Source organism: Corticium candelabrum, chromosome 5 (genome assembly GCF_963422355.1).
Source record: "Corticium candelabrum chromosome 5, ooCorCand1.1, whole genome shotgun sequence".
Taxonomy (NCBI): domain Eukaryota; kingdom Metazoa; phylum Porifera; class Homoscleromorpha; order Homosclerophorida; family Plakinidae; genus Corticium; species Corticium candelabrum.
Window position 1 is genome coordinate 805,036 of NC_085089.1, and position 14,646 is coordinate 819,681.

Consider the following 14,646-nt stretch of genomic DNA (forward strand, 5'->3'; position numbering starts at 1 on the left):
AGAGTGCTTCTCAGATTTTGTCTTCCTGCAGCTGGTTGTGCTTGTACTAGCAGGTGAGACTGCGTTCCCAATCCTGGTTAGGTATTTTAGTCAACTTAACTTGTATGACTGTTTCATGTATGTGTGTGTTTATAAATGTCAGCTATTACAAGATGTTCCACTAGCCATCTAGGTAGGCGTCGGAATTATCCACTAGAATGCACTGCGACTTACAAACAGGCATATCCAGATTGTATGGGCTCCTTTCTGTAGAGCTACACCTTCTAATAGCTAGGGCAATGCCATAGTCACACATTCATTATTGCTATTGTAGCACGGCTGTCGATTCGTCCTGGTCAATCGCAGTACTACACGATCGAGTCAGAGACAGAGTGTGCTCGATAGTATATTTATATAATACTAGAGACAGAAACCAACTAGGATATAATCTACTAGGCTTCACTGTGAACTCCGGCAGGTAACTGCAAACTCTAACTAACTACTTCAAAGCTACTTGTGTCTATAAGTACTTGCACTCGTTACGGTGACGTAGCTCATCTCAGACAAATGATGAGTCACGCTAGACAATGTGGACCTTCAATGCACGTCATTAACAACTGACGTCTTAGTCCTAGAGAGTGAACTTCCAGTTCTACTGCGTGTCAGTGTTGTAGTTATATTTCTACTACGCGTCAGTGATGCAGACGACGTCGGTGGCAAAGGTCAAGGTGTGTACGTAATTTAACTAGTCGTATGGTATCCGTAGGCGAGGCTCGCGTTCGTGAGTAACACGTCCAACGGAATTTTCAGACGGTCTACTGAAACGTCGAGTCCTAGCTAGACAATACGTATTTGTTGAAACCCTAGCTGTCATGGAAGTAAACATGCAAACTTCCTAGTAGTTTAGATTACGTCTATAGGCCTGGTATAGGTGTAGTCGTCGTTTTGCGATCGTGATCAAGACAATTGAAATGTACAGTCTAGGTATGGACTCGGTTCCATTGTAACGACAGTGGTATGGTATTTAGTGACATAGAAATTGATATCAGCAAACATTGACTATCAACAGTGTTAGATGCAGCAGTGTAGTAAAGTATTAATCATACTGTTATACCCCGCTTACAGTGGCAGTCGAGAACGGTTCTCGAGTTCTAGAATAGTTCCCAGTAGCAGTGTAAACGCTCTGTTCCCGTGGCGTTTTGTTCCAGAACAGAACCTAAAGAAGAGTGGTTCCAGAACCATTTCAGAATAGTTCCAGGTACAGTGTAAACTCTCCCGCACCCCAGAACAGTACCGACGCAAGAGCAATTTTTCTTGTAGTTTTCCGGATATCGTTATGGCGGCGTGGAGTGATGATGAGACGATGAAACTCATCGAATTGTGGGGGGGGAGGACTCTATACAGCGGCTCTTTGAGTGTAGCCATAGGAACAAAGATGTATACGAAAAAATTGCTAGGGACATGGAGGCTGCTGGCTACACTCGAAGCCAGAAACAAATTTCTTCCAAGCTGAAGAAATTAAAGTATGAATATCGTAGAACAAAGGATGATTACAACCAGGAAATAGTTGAAAGCAGTGACTCGAGACATAGTAACGTGTTATCTAATCGATCACGTGACAGCTACAACAAGAAGCGTGCGTTACGTCTTTCTCTCCTAAAGGTCTGGGAGTTCGAGGACATCGAGGCGTCAGAACGGCTAAGCTGGATGCAGTGTAAACGGGCGCCAGAACAGCTCCCAGAACAATTCTCAGAACTGTTCCAAGAAACTGTTCCCAGTGTAAACGAGGTATAAGTATGGGACGTGTGACTAGTTGACTGTAGGTGGCATTCAACTCCTGAAGGTGTTTCTTGGTTGTCACGTACACACAGTTCCTAGCTACAATACAAAAGGATGGAGCGACGAAACTTCATGAAGCATTTTCTTCGTGGTTTGGTCAATTAAACGAATCGTTCTTAGACTCATCTGTAGTCGGACACAGAAATGATTTTTTAAGTTAGGTCCTATCATGAAACGTGGTCGTGGGGAGGAGAAATTTGAGATTTGTGTACACACACACACACACACACACACACACACACACACACACACACACACACACACACACACACACACACACGCACACATATACCAGAAGCTCGATAGAGACCCATATAGGACCACGCCCGTTTCTGTTGTGCTACCCAGATTAGAAGCCTCGCTACGCTTGGCAATTAACATTATACCACATCTGGACCTGTCGTAGGTAATTAGAATCAGACTTGCTACAATTCTCCCCCTTTGTCTATGCTTCGTCCCGAAGCTTAGGGTGGATTGTCCAGAAGTGATAGATCAGTCACTAAATGTTGGAGGTACTGTGGTTTCTTAACCGCTGGATTGTTCATTTAGACTTACTTGATCACCACAGTGATGATTTACGCGTTGTCTCTTCATTGCATCGTAGTTCCGTGTATGATGGAATTCTCTCGAACGATTACGAACGCCGTATTTGTGACGACTGAACTTGTTTCCTAACCGATGCAGAGCTTTAGAGTGACTAGTTGACTCCTCTTGCATGTTCACACAATTCTTCAACTGTACGGCTGGTGCTTTACCCAGTAGACTTTGCGAAGCGGTTTTTTTTGATTTCAGATTCTCTTCTTCAGTTCTCGTACGCCTAGATTGTGAATTTGGCTTAGGAAGAAGTGGAGACTTTGTCCACTCCCTCTTCTCTTTTTCAAATATTCTTCTTTCTTGTGCTCGTTCTCTTTTCTCTTGGTCAAGTTGACTTTCCAGGTCAGCAGCTCTTGCTAGCGCCTTCCTGAAAGTTTCTCCGGTGTTCTGTTCCATTTCAGCGAGAGCAACAGTGACATGACCATCTGAATTATTAGTACCATTCTGTATTTCTAACGATAACGCTTTGTTCCTCCTTGGTGTCCGAATGTCGACTTGGCCTCTGTCCCATTGAATAACTTTCTTGCTAAAGTCAATTGTCATTTGCAATGCCTCGAAAAAATCAACACCCAAGATTGATAGAGTCTTTACGTCTGCTAGCAGAAATTTGTGTCTACCACAGCGGTGGTCTCCCAATGCGACTTCAACTTTCGTAGACCCAAATATTTTCAGTTTCTGTCCGTTAACCGTTCTGACGTTCGTCTGTTTGTGTTCTGGTTGTAATCTCACGGTTGTAAAGAACTTGATCGGTAGAATCGATACGGTTGCCCCAGTGTCTACAAGACAGTCTGTGCCTTTGCCATCCATAACTGCGGAAACCCGAACAGATGACGATCCGCATACACTTACAACTTCAGTTCTTTCTTGTGGTCGCCACCCACCAGCTTCTCTAGCCATCTTTTTGCAGTGCTTCTGCACGTGCCCAATTTTCCGCAGTGCCAACTCTCCACCCGTTTCTCTGTGTTTGACCGTGGCCCTCTAAAGTCACAGAACTGGAGACGAGTAGCTAGGTCACGAACGACCTTGGTCAAATCAGCTAATTGTTCTCGTAGTTCTGACACTTCCGATATTTCTTTGGTAGATGAAATATTGTTGCAATCTCTGCCACACACGATTGGCTGTCGAAATCTGCTCGTATAAGTCTCCGTACCAACTCCTTCGCTTGCGCATATGTCCCTGGGTCATTCTCAATGACCTTCTGCCGCAGCTGAGATGAGAGTCCCTCAATAAACTGATCCATCAGTTGTTCGTTCCTAGCGTCTTCACCCTGCTGTGGCCATGCGCGTGAATGCAGAAGTTCTAGATTATAGACAAAAGCATCAAGATCTTCGCCCAGTCGGAGAGTTCTACTCCTAAATTGCCGTTTGGCATCGATGCGCGCTTCCTTAGGACAGAATCTGCCAATCAAGCCACCCTTGGCATGTACCTATGTGTCCCTCTCATTCTCGGTAGGGAGTTCAAATTTAGCAAAACCTAAACCCTTCAAAAGCGTTGGAAGTCTCGCCAATCGTACTTCTCCATCCCAACCATTGGCTGCAGCGCAGTACTCGAAGCGTCGGAACCAATTGCAAAACTCCACGTCCACGGATCCTTTGCCTGAAAATGACTCAGGTACAACCACCTTACTAGCCATATAAAGCTCAGTTCACCAAAATCTCTTCGAAAAAATGTGAAGAATGAAATCCCACTTGGCTTGTCACCAGATTTGTAGCACGGCTGTCGATTCGTCCAGGTCTATCGCAGTACTACACGGTTGAGTCAGAGACAGAGTGTGCTCGATAGTATATTTATATAATACTAGAGACAGAAACCAACTAGGATATAATCTACTAGGCTTCACTGTGAACTCCGGCAGGTAACTGCAAACTCTAACTAACTACTTCAAAGCTACTTGTGTCTATAAGTACTTGCACTAGTTACGGTGACCTCATCTCAGACAAATGATGAGTCACTCTAGACAATGTTTGTGGACCTTCAATGCGCGTCATTAACAACTGACGTCTTAGTCCTAGAGAGTGAACTGTAACGATCTGTTCAGTGCTTGCTAACAGCTACACGTCCTCTAAAGACATGACTTACGTCACAATGCTAATTATAGTACAGTCTCGTTACATTCCTCTTTCTTTAAAATTGTAACACAACTCAATCAGTTTATAACCAGTAGGCTGTACCATACCAACGTTACGATGTTACGACATGTCGTAGTTTCTGTATTCCCGAGGTAGCTTGACTGTTCTACCGCGTGCGGTTTTCTTGATGTCTGGGTATGTCTGGACAGTCCTTGTGGGCGGTGGATGGATCGGTACGGTCGTCTGTTTTGGTGGTGTGTCATCACGTCTGTCTGGTACAACGTCATCGTTGTATGGTTCGTCATCTTCGTCTTCTTCTGAGTCATCACTCACCAGTGGGTTTGGTCTACAATCTTCTTCGGTGGTTCTGAGTTGACGACGGTTCCGTCTGTATTGTCTACCTTCTGATTCAACTATGTACGACCGGTGTCCTGCTGGTCTTTTGCACACGGCCAGCGACCATGCTGTTTCACCAGGTTTTTCATTCTCACGTTTTGGCCTGGTGCAAGCGGTGGGAGGCTCTTTGAGACTTTGTCGTAGTTCCACGCTTGGCGTTGCTTGGCTCTGTGTAGTTTGTCTGAGACGTCTGTCCCTTTCAGTGCTGTAGGTTGCAAAAGTTTTGGTGATATGGGTATCTGTGTTTTCGTCCGTCTCCCGAACAATCGTTGAGCTGGGGATGAGCCAATGCTTTCGGAGGGCGTGTTACGGAAATCGAGGAGCGACATTTAAACATCTTGGTTGGTCTCTTTCGCTTTCTTTAGAATGCTTTTGCAGGTCTTGACGGTATTCTCCACTTTTCCATTAGCTTGTGGGTATCTGGGAGATGTCGTAATGTGATGACTGCCATTGTGTAGCAAAGCGCTCGAATTCACCGCCGGCAAATTGCGGGCCATTGTCCGTAACTACGATCTCTGGAATACCGTGTCTTGCAAATTGTCCTTTGACTTTGTGGATAACTGTGTTGGACAAAGTATCATTGAGTTTATCGATCTCAAAAAATTTGAATAGTAGTCGACAACAACTATGTAATTTGTGGTCTCAAAACTGAACAGATCTATGGCAACCATTTGCCAAGGTGTAGACGAAATTTCGTGTGGCTGTAGGAGCTCACGGCATTGCTCTGGGCGATACGCAGCGCAAAAGGAGCATCTCCGGACAAAATAACTCAGTTCTGCATTCATGCCGGGCCAAAAGAGCGACTCTCTTGCACGTCTGAGGCAGCCTTCCATTTCCAAGTGTGTATTGTGTAACTTCTTGATCACACTGCCTGTTAGGGATATTGGTATAACTACACGGTCTCCCTTGAAAACTAAGTCATTCTGTACTGATATTTCGCGGTGACACTGATGGAATGGTCTGGCTGCGACCGGTACGTCTATTGTCCGTGATGGCCATCCAGTACGAATCAGCTCACTGATGCATTGCAGCTCTTGATCTTCCTTTGTAGCTCGCCTGATTTCTTCCAATAACGGGTTGTCGATAGGGACGTCTTCCACCATATTGACTTCATCAACTTGCAAACAGTGTTCACTCTGCCAGTCTTTGGCGGTAACTGTACCTTCCAAATACGCGCGGGAAAGAGCATCCGCTAGGTACATTTCTGACCTTTTTTTGTACGTGACTTGGATATCATAGCGCTGAAGATGCATCAACATTCGTTGTAATCGTTTTGGCACATCTGCCATGGGCTTCCTAGTAGTGTCCTCGAGTGGCTTGTGATCAGACTCTACCGTTGTGTGTTTCGCGTAGATGTATTGATCAAATCTCTCACAACCAAAAAGGATTGCCAAGGGCTCCTTTTCTATTTGTGCGTAATTTCTCTCACTTGTTGTCAGTGCTCTTGATGCAAAACAAACTGGCTGACCCTCCTGGAGCAGGGTGACTCCTAAACCAGTTGAAGAAGCATCACATTAGATTGTGGTTTCCTTGTTGACATCGTAGTATGCTAGAACCGACGTCGTTGTAGTCAGTCTTTTCACTTCCTCGCAGGCCTTTGCGTGTTCCTCTCTCCAATGCCATTCAACTCCGTTGTGGTCTAGCTGACGAAGAACTTCACACACTTCAGATAAGCGTGGCAAAAGTTTTGAGAGGTTTGTAACCAGTCCTAATGCTCGTTTCATTGAAGTGGTATCAGTGGGCGTTGGCATGTGCACAATCGCTTCTACCTTGGATGCGTCTGGCTGCACTCCATGGACAGTTAGCTTGTGTCCAATGTATGGAATCTCAGTCAGCCTGAGCTTGACTTTGTCTGGGGTTAGCTTCAAGTTCCTTTCCCTGCATCTGTCAAGAAATGCTGACAGATTGCGATCATGACTCTCAGTCGCCTCCAACATTGTGTCTCCAAATCCAATAATAACAGAATCATCTGCAATGACTTCCACTCCATTCAAGGTCTCTATAATCTGATGCATATTTCGCTGCCATATCTCCGGTGCTGATGCTATACCAAAAGGCATCCGCAATCATCTGTACCTGTCAAAGGCTGTTTGGAACGTGGTCAAGTAGCTCGACTTCTCATCCAGCTTTATCTGCCAAAACCCACTCTTGGCGTCTAGTACCATAAACACTTTGGCTTTGGTAAGCCGTGTGGCTACTTCCTCGATAATGGGCATAGGGTAGTGAGATCTCTTCATTGCCAGGTTGTGCTCCTTGGGGTCCAAGCAGATCCGCACTTGACCGTTCTTCTTCCTTACTGTGACCATTAATGATACCCATTCTGTGGGCTCTGTCACCTGAGCGATGATGCCTTCCTTTGTCAGTCTGTCGAGCTCCTGCCTCACTGCTTCTCTCAACGGAGTTGACGTCTTCCGTGGCGGGTTGACTGATGGTGTGGCCTCCTTGTGAAGTTCACTTGAGTACTCTCCTCGTAGACATCCAAGGTTTTCAAACACGTCACAATGCTAATTATAGTACAGTCTCGTTACATGAATTTCCAGTTCTACTGCGTGTCAGTGTTGCAGTTCTAGTTCTACTACACCTCAGTTATGCAGATGACGTCGGTGGCAAAGGTCAAGGTGTGTACGTAATTAATTAACATCATACCACATCTAGACATGCATGTCGTAGCTAATTAGAATCAGACTTGCTACACTATAACACCAGCATATGACATCACAACTACTACTGGGTAATAAGAATGTAAGTGGTTGGTATAGCAACCATTAACCACTAGAAGGACTCTCTGAAACATGTTTCTCATCTGCTTTCTAACTGTTGCAGTACTGGTTTGTTCTGTTGGTGCCATCAATGACAAGGAAGCGTATGAAAATGAACGTTATAATGGCTGGTATAACAACAAAGCTCATCCTGATTGGGGTGGCGCAGGTGAGATGTCTTACTTCAAGTCCATTATTTCACATTGATACTGTGCACAGTAAACTTGTAGGTGCACTCAATCTGTTCTGTACACATGTACTACAGCAAGCTGCAAGTGCAGAAAGATGTTAGTCAGGACATGCATGTTTACTCCGTCATATGCATTGCAATAGTTCTAGGTCTCTGTGTTATGGCATTTTGTGAAACATTTTGTGTTTGATTCCTTACCTTCGTCGGATCTTCATAGTCTTATATATCACCAGGTAACTTCGCCGTCAGATACCTTCACAGGACGAACTTCGCCAGACTTGCAGGAGAGAAAGTCTGGCCCCGGCGCGAGGATCGGAGTCCAGGTATGCGCTTGCGTGAACCGTACCGTGCTGCAGGAGACGGTCATCAAACCGGGACTCCGACTCATCCGGGGATTTTCTTAAAATCACCAGCCCAAGCACGGTACACTGTACCAACTATCATCTCCTACCTAGCGATGTGTGGCATTTCCAAGCACCGTACGTAAGGAGCTGATGCGGGTGAAACAGCTGCCGTTTCTGTTGCGTTTATTATAAAATTGTGTTAACCATTTACTAGGTTAGTAGTGCACACGCCGACCGTTAATTACACGAGTGACTGCGAAAATTCTGCTAAACTGCTGCCAGGGATTCTTATGCACGACTCAAACGCTGTACTCTTCCACCTTTCAAGGGCTTTGATTATGGAATCGTCCAACCCTCTTGCCTTCGCTGTCGTCGTTGCACCAATGCGGAAGCTGTGGCCTGTAAAGCCTGTGCAGTCACGTCCGGCTTCTGTGAGCGCCCGTTGAACTTCTCGGACCAACCTATTGCGCGAGAGTGACGTGCCATCGTCGTAGAGAAATAAGGGGCCTTGCGCGTTGCCTCGAAGCACCACATAGCTCAGCAGAGCAACCACTGGGCAAATTTCTTGCTTCGATCAACCCAAAAATATGTTTACACCTTGACGGAACGGTTCTGTCTTTGATTGCTTTAGGTGAATGCGCACCACAGACGGAGTGACATGTGAGTCGATGCTGACGTCTTGTGGAGCCAGGTGAACAGAGGCGTCGAATGCTGCTACGGAGCTTACGGTAAACTCTCCCGCTCGCGTAAAGTCAAAGAAATCCGTGCAGACTGCAGCCCATAGCATTGCGTCGTCGTAAAATGGTGATCTTTTTGCCCACACATCTTTCAAAATTCTCAATTCTGCCGGTGTAATAGGCAAGCGCTGGTCGACCTTCAGACGAGGTTCCTGCTGACGTCGAATTCCTTTCAAGACATAAGCTAGTTGTGGGAGAGTAGCGGTGAATGGGTCGCCCAAACCCGACTGGATCTGTAGGTGGCGCAATGCTGACAGGTAGCTTTTGATAGTTTTGTGAGAGAGACCTTCTTCGGCTAGGTGTGAGACAAACAAACATAGGCGGTCCTCGGATGTGGAAAGAGAGATGAAGGAAAACGATTGCAGAATATTAGATACCGTGCTTGACCGGACGCGTATGCTTTCCTGGTAGAATCAGCTAAGCCTGACGCAAAGAAACGGCAAGCCGACGTCTCCAGGTGTGCGAGCTTCAGTCTAGATGGGGAGACAACAGCAGCTCCAGAAACTGTAGTGGAATGGCCGCTGGCTGCTCGTTGAGCTGCAAAGACAGACATTGATTCTTAGGCATACTGTCTCGTGACAAGGCGTCCGCCGCTACGTTAGAGACACCCGGTATGTGCGTCGAGACCCAGGTAAAAGAGTAAAGGGCTGCTACAAAGTGCAACACTCTCAGCAATTGCATGACGATCTTATCTCGGCTAGACGATTTAGCAAGAGCCGACACCACAGTCTGATTGTCACATCGAAACAGTACTATTTTGCCGCGCCAAACTTTTCCCCGTGTAGCGCTTGCTAGTAGAATTGGTAGCAGTTCTTTCGGTGTGATGCTGATTTCCTCCCATTCGCGCGACCATTTCCATTGAAACCAGTTGCACCGCCAAATGGCTCCTCATCCCCACGAGCCTGATGCGTCCGAGGTAAGCTGGATCGCTGGTGGCCGTGATACCAAAGTGTTAATAATGCTTTTTCCATTCCAGCTTTCAAGAAATGCGTTCTACCACCGAAGATCCGCCCGCGCCTCGCTGTTAATACGCACCCAGTAATGCAATTGCTTAACGGTACCTGCAAGATCGATTAGCCGACGCAGAAACGCTCGAACTGCTTGCACCATTGAAGTTGCGTGGTGCAGAGTACCAATCAGAGAGAGCAGCTGGCGCTTCGTGCAGGCGCGGTGCGTTGGCCATTCCGCAATTGTGAATTTTACTTTCTGCAGCTTAACGGCTAGTAAGCTGATGATCCCATCCTGCGAGTCGAGCTGCAAACCCAAAACTGTCAAGCACGTTGTGGGCCCCTCAAGCTTGTTTGTAGCTACTGGCACGTCTAGCTCGTTGCATATGCTTAATGCTTTTGCAGGTTCTCATCGCATTCCGATGCTTGCGGACGTCCGAAAAATAGAAAATCGTCCAAATAATGTATGGCGGCTGTTATGCCTCGGCAGGACATAATCCACATTAGTGCGTCTGCTACAGCAGAAACTATCTTGGGGGCCAAGGGCAAGCCAATAGGTAAAGCTCTGTCGAGGTACACCTTGCCTTTCCATGACATTCCCAAGAGATGACGATTGTCTGGGTGAACAGGGATATGTCGATATGCGCTCTGTATATCAAGCTTTGTCATCATAGCCCCTGTTCCCAGCTCGCATATTTTCCGTGCTGCCACGTCTATACTAACGTATGAGAGGGAACACAAGTTAGGTGCAATGCCATCATTGACGCTCGCTGCGCAAGGGGATGACAAATCTACGATAAGGCGCCATCGACCAGGTTGGTGAGCTTTTGGAATTACCCCCATAGGGCTGATGTAAGCCTCCGCTGCTCTACGCTCGTCAGGACACGAGATACGTGCTGCCGCGCACTCTTCTTGCAAGTAACTGTCGATAACCGCGGCGTTTGCTTTTGCCGTTTTCATGTTCCTGCGGGATCGTCTTGCTTTTGCTTTGTTGTAATCGTAACCAATCCGAAATCCCCGAGACAAACAACTTACGATGTAGCTAGCGAAAACTGTATCCGGGTGGCTCGCCAGCGCTTGCCGCTACGCGCATACCATTGACGGGTACGTCCGAACCGTGTCCAGATGACGAGATGGCACCGTCGGGCGGCAGCTGTCCAAGGCTAGCAGGTCTTTGGTGTAACGGTAGCGCGATCCTTGTACATCGCCCCTCTCTTGGGTATTTCGCAATCGACGATGTGTTGAAAGAGGAGTCTGCCAAACAATGCGCTAGTTAGACCGAAGAACGCTTATTGTACGAGGTACACACTTATAGTTGCCAAGGGCCCATGAGGCTTACGTATAAGAGAGCTATTAAACGTTCCAACTCAAAAACAGAACACACATGCCACAACAATATCCTGCAAGTAAGCAATCCAATCAGCAATTACAAGCGCAAATACTAAGCGCAACAATATATTGTTGGCTTATTGTCTTCCGCTATCCTGTCCTCTGCTGGACGCTGCTGGCTTTCCAGAGGCTATCGGTGTAGCTGTGCGTTGCTCTGGGCACTCGCGCATCCTGTGGTTGCTTCGACAGCGCAAGCAAATATGTCGAAACGTGCAGTCGGGATAGTCGGCACAACTGCTAAAATTATAATTACGGCAGATTGGCTTTGGACCATCCCATGGCCTGTCACGTCGGTATCTTAATCCGCCTCCCGACAGCGTTCTCGAAGCGGGTCCGGCTTCACGCAGAATTTGCGGTGGAGCGTCGTTCGGTTCTAACGCGCAAGAATCGGGAGTATGATTCGCTTCTAGGCAGTGAAAACACCTCGCCGTTGGCGCTTGGTCCATTGCCAAGATTGTCGCAGCAAAGAGAGGCGCGTGCAGCTGGCTCCAAGAAAGACTGCGGTTGAAAGCCGCCAACTGCCGAAAGCGCGTCATATAACAGCCAGCCTGTCCCGCTGTGACACTGCGCTTCGTGCGCTACAAGCCGCAAGTACGCCATCACTTCTTGCGCCCCGGGCAGGGTGCTTCCACAGAAGAATCCAGGCGTACGTAGCAAAACACTGCACCCACGTGGGCAGTGTCGTGATCTGACGCAGGCGACGACGATTGGCTGGTTCCGCTGTAGCTTGCATACGCCGCAGTAGCTCCAGGTTATCTGGAAGAAGCTCCGCAAAGTCCACGTACTCCTGTGCCTGGATTAGTCGAACCAGACGAGCGGGTATTGGCGTGGTTCCTTCTCCCACAATGCAAGCTTCCGCGCTAGAGCTGAGCGCTGTTACTGTCGGCGCCACCGCTTCGACGCTGACAGACGTTGATAGGCTTGGCCCTAACGATGGCACAGTCGATGGCTGCATTAAAGAAACGCTGTGAATGGCGGATGCTGCTGGTAGCGCTCCAAGCGTCTGTTCTGCAACAGCGCACGACGAAACATTTTATATGACTACGTTCAGCACTACAGCATGGACGAGTATAAACAAGCGAAGCATGCGTTAACTACTTTTTGTGGCATACCAGACTACGTGATTACGACCCAACGGAGCCGTAGCCGATTTACCAACTATAGACCTATGCTAATTACTCACCGACCACAGTTGATGTAGCGGACTTGCCTGCCGGACGTAGTTATTTACCACTCTTCTTCCGCTGTAGTCACTTGATCCGCCGTGCAGCTATAACCAAAGCTAATTGCCGTTTTGCGGAATTACCCAGCTGCAGCTGTTAGACAGACATTGACTAAGTTACGTCCGCGCCGCTAGAGCCGACTCGGGCCGACTGTTGCCGACCCTAGCTGAATAAGCGACGCCGCGTTATTAACTAAGTTAAGTCTTGCGGCGCTGCTAGAGCCAACCTGCTCACCTTTTCTGAATGCCACACGTGCCTCTGACTGCAAGTATAACCTCGAGTTTATAGTCTTGACTGTCTCTGGTTATAAGCGTCCAACCGCCTCCAGCGTATTGCTGCTCGCTGCGTGGCTATACCTACACCGGTGCATATGTAACTACAAGCACATGCGTGCTGTCTCGATAACTTATTCTTATGTTCTACGTAGTCTCGCGTAGCCAGACCCCTTTTCCGCCGCGTTCTCCCCGGCGAAATGGGGTTTGGTGAACGGCCTTTGATTTCGCTGTGTGCCGCGTAGCCAGAAATCGGCTATCTAAAGACCGAATTTGGTTTCTTAATTAAACGCTTCACTAAAGACGAGACTGGTATGCACGCAGTGCAATCCTATCTCATTAGCTTCTCTTGTTTCGTAGAGAACAACTCGAAGACTATAGCTTTAGAGTCGTTGCTGTTTGTAAAATCTGCATGTTTACAGCAGCGATTAAGCGCGGCCGCGGGAACGTTGACGTCGACAGGCTTCGATTTCATGCAGCCACGATCGACGTCGCACGATCTAGCGTTGTGCGCTCGTGTCACAACGGAGACTGAATGCGAACGTACTGGATGGATGCGAACGTACTCGGTGCTGTTTGCTGTTTGCTGTTTTTTGACGTCGAAAGCGATCGCAGACAGTTCAGAGTGAGCTATATCTGGAAGGGTTTGAAGCTGCATGACGTCATCGAAACAAGATGAGTCGTCTTTCTGTGTGTGGGTAATCATTTCATGTGTTTTGCGCTTTGCTTTGGTCAACACATACAGTAGCAACCAGGAAGAGACCACGTTGTGATTGGAATAATATGAACGGAAGCAGCTTGGGTTGCAGACTTCACTTCTGACACTGCATGTCAATCTGTGGAACACGCAAGTCTCTACTACTTACCTTTATACATTATATGATATCTGCCTGGCCCTGAGTAACCTTTACGTAACGATCAACACTGCATGCGTATACTGCATGATCATCATGTATTAATTCATAGATATACATATATGGTAGTCCATATATAGCTAGTCTAGAGTTGTTTTTACTAAATCTTTTGTACTAAATAGACAACAGTTGGTCACTGTATCTTCAGCTTAGATCAAAGTTGGGATCCCACTTTACATTTCCATCAGATTGTATTGATTTGCAAGAATTTCGTGTAGTTGATATGTATTCGAGTGCCTCCACAGTCGAGATGAAAGAAAAATCTTTGATGTCATTTAGTAAAGTAGACAGCACATTGAGAGTTCTGATAGCTACAACAGCATTGGGATGGTGTTGACATTCCCAACATTAGGCGGATTGTTCATTGGAGTCCTCCAGACTCATTGAAGATTATGTCCAAGAGACTGGGCAAACTGGAAGAGATGGCTTGACAGCAACTGCACTGCTTGTATATGGACATCTGCACAGGACAGTTTCATCCTCGATGAAGAAGTATGGACAAAATTTACAACTTGTCGTAGGAAGTGCTTATTTGCTGATTTTTTATTTGCTGGTAGTGAAGACAGTGCAGGGAAAGGATGTGGTTGTTGTGATGTTTGTGTACGTAGTTGTGACTGTGGTAACTGTTGTACCTTTGACCTTCCAGTGAAGTAAATAACTGCATGTTGTAATAACTGTCTACCATTCTAGATCATGTAGTGCTGCATGCATGATCATAAATCATGCAATGAAACATAACTGTCTGACATGTCGACGTGCTTTTGTGTTTGATTAAACGACCAGATGCTATCACCTTGTTGAGCAAGAGAAAGCAGTTGGATGGAAGTAGTCTCCCTGAAGCTCCACATACTCTGGAAATTACGCTGCAGGAACACGCGTAATATCTAGCTCTTCCAAACAACACATCGAATCTGTACCACCTTGAGATGTCCAGCATTTCTGTCAACGTGGTCTCTTCCTGGTTGCTACTGTATGTGTTTACCAAAGCAAAGCG

At 46.9% G+C, this 14,646-nt stretch overlaps 2 protein-coding genes across 2 annotated transcripts; both read right to left on the reverse strand.

The window, feature by feature from the left end:
- Nucleotides 1–8,411: 8,411 nt before the first annotated feature.
- LOC134180586 (uncharacterized) lies at nt 8,412–9,799 on the reverse strand. The gene is made up of 3 exons (XM_062647767.1): nt 9,679–9,799; nt 8,814–9,202; nt 8,412–8,738 (listed from the first exon to the last, which is right to left on the reverse strand). The coding sequence occupies exons 1-3, from the start codon at nt 9,797–9,799 to the stop codon at nt 8,412–8,414; spliced, it is 837 nt and encodes a 278-aa protein (XP_062503751.1).
- Nucleotides 9,800–10,244: 445 nt separating this feature from the next.
- LOC134180587 (uncharacterized) lies at nt 10,245–10,814 on the reverse strand. The gene has a single exon (XM_062647768.1). It carries the CDS (start codon nt 10,812–10,814, stop codon nt 10,245–10,247), a length of 570 nt encoding a protein of 189 aa, XP_062503752.1.
- Between the last annotated feature and the right edge of the window lie 3,832 nt (nt 10,815–14,646).

What these genes read in the sequence shown, in the direction of transcription:
- LOC134180586 (XM_062647767.1), bottom strand. Translation starts at nt 9,799, where the DNA reads ATGAGGAGCCATTTGGCGGTGCAACTGGTTTCAATGGAAATGGTCGCG. An exon ending in CAAGCGCTACACGGGGAAAA is followed by an intron (nt 9,203 to 9,678) that starts GTTTGGCGCGGC and finishes TCTCACACCTAG; the next exon opens with CCGAAGAAGGTCTCTCTCAC. An exon ending in CACATGTCACTCCGTCTGTG is followed by an intron (nt 8,739 to 8,813) that starts GTGCGCATTCAC and finishes GGTTGATCGAAG; the next exon opens with CAAGAAATTTGCCCAGTGGT.
- LOC134180587 (XM_062647768.1), bottom strand. Translation starts at nt 10,814, where the DNA reads ATGAAAACGGCAAAAGCAAACGCCGCGGTTATCGACAGTTACTTGCAA.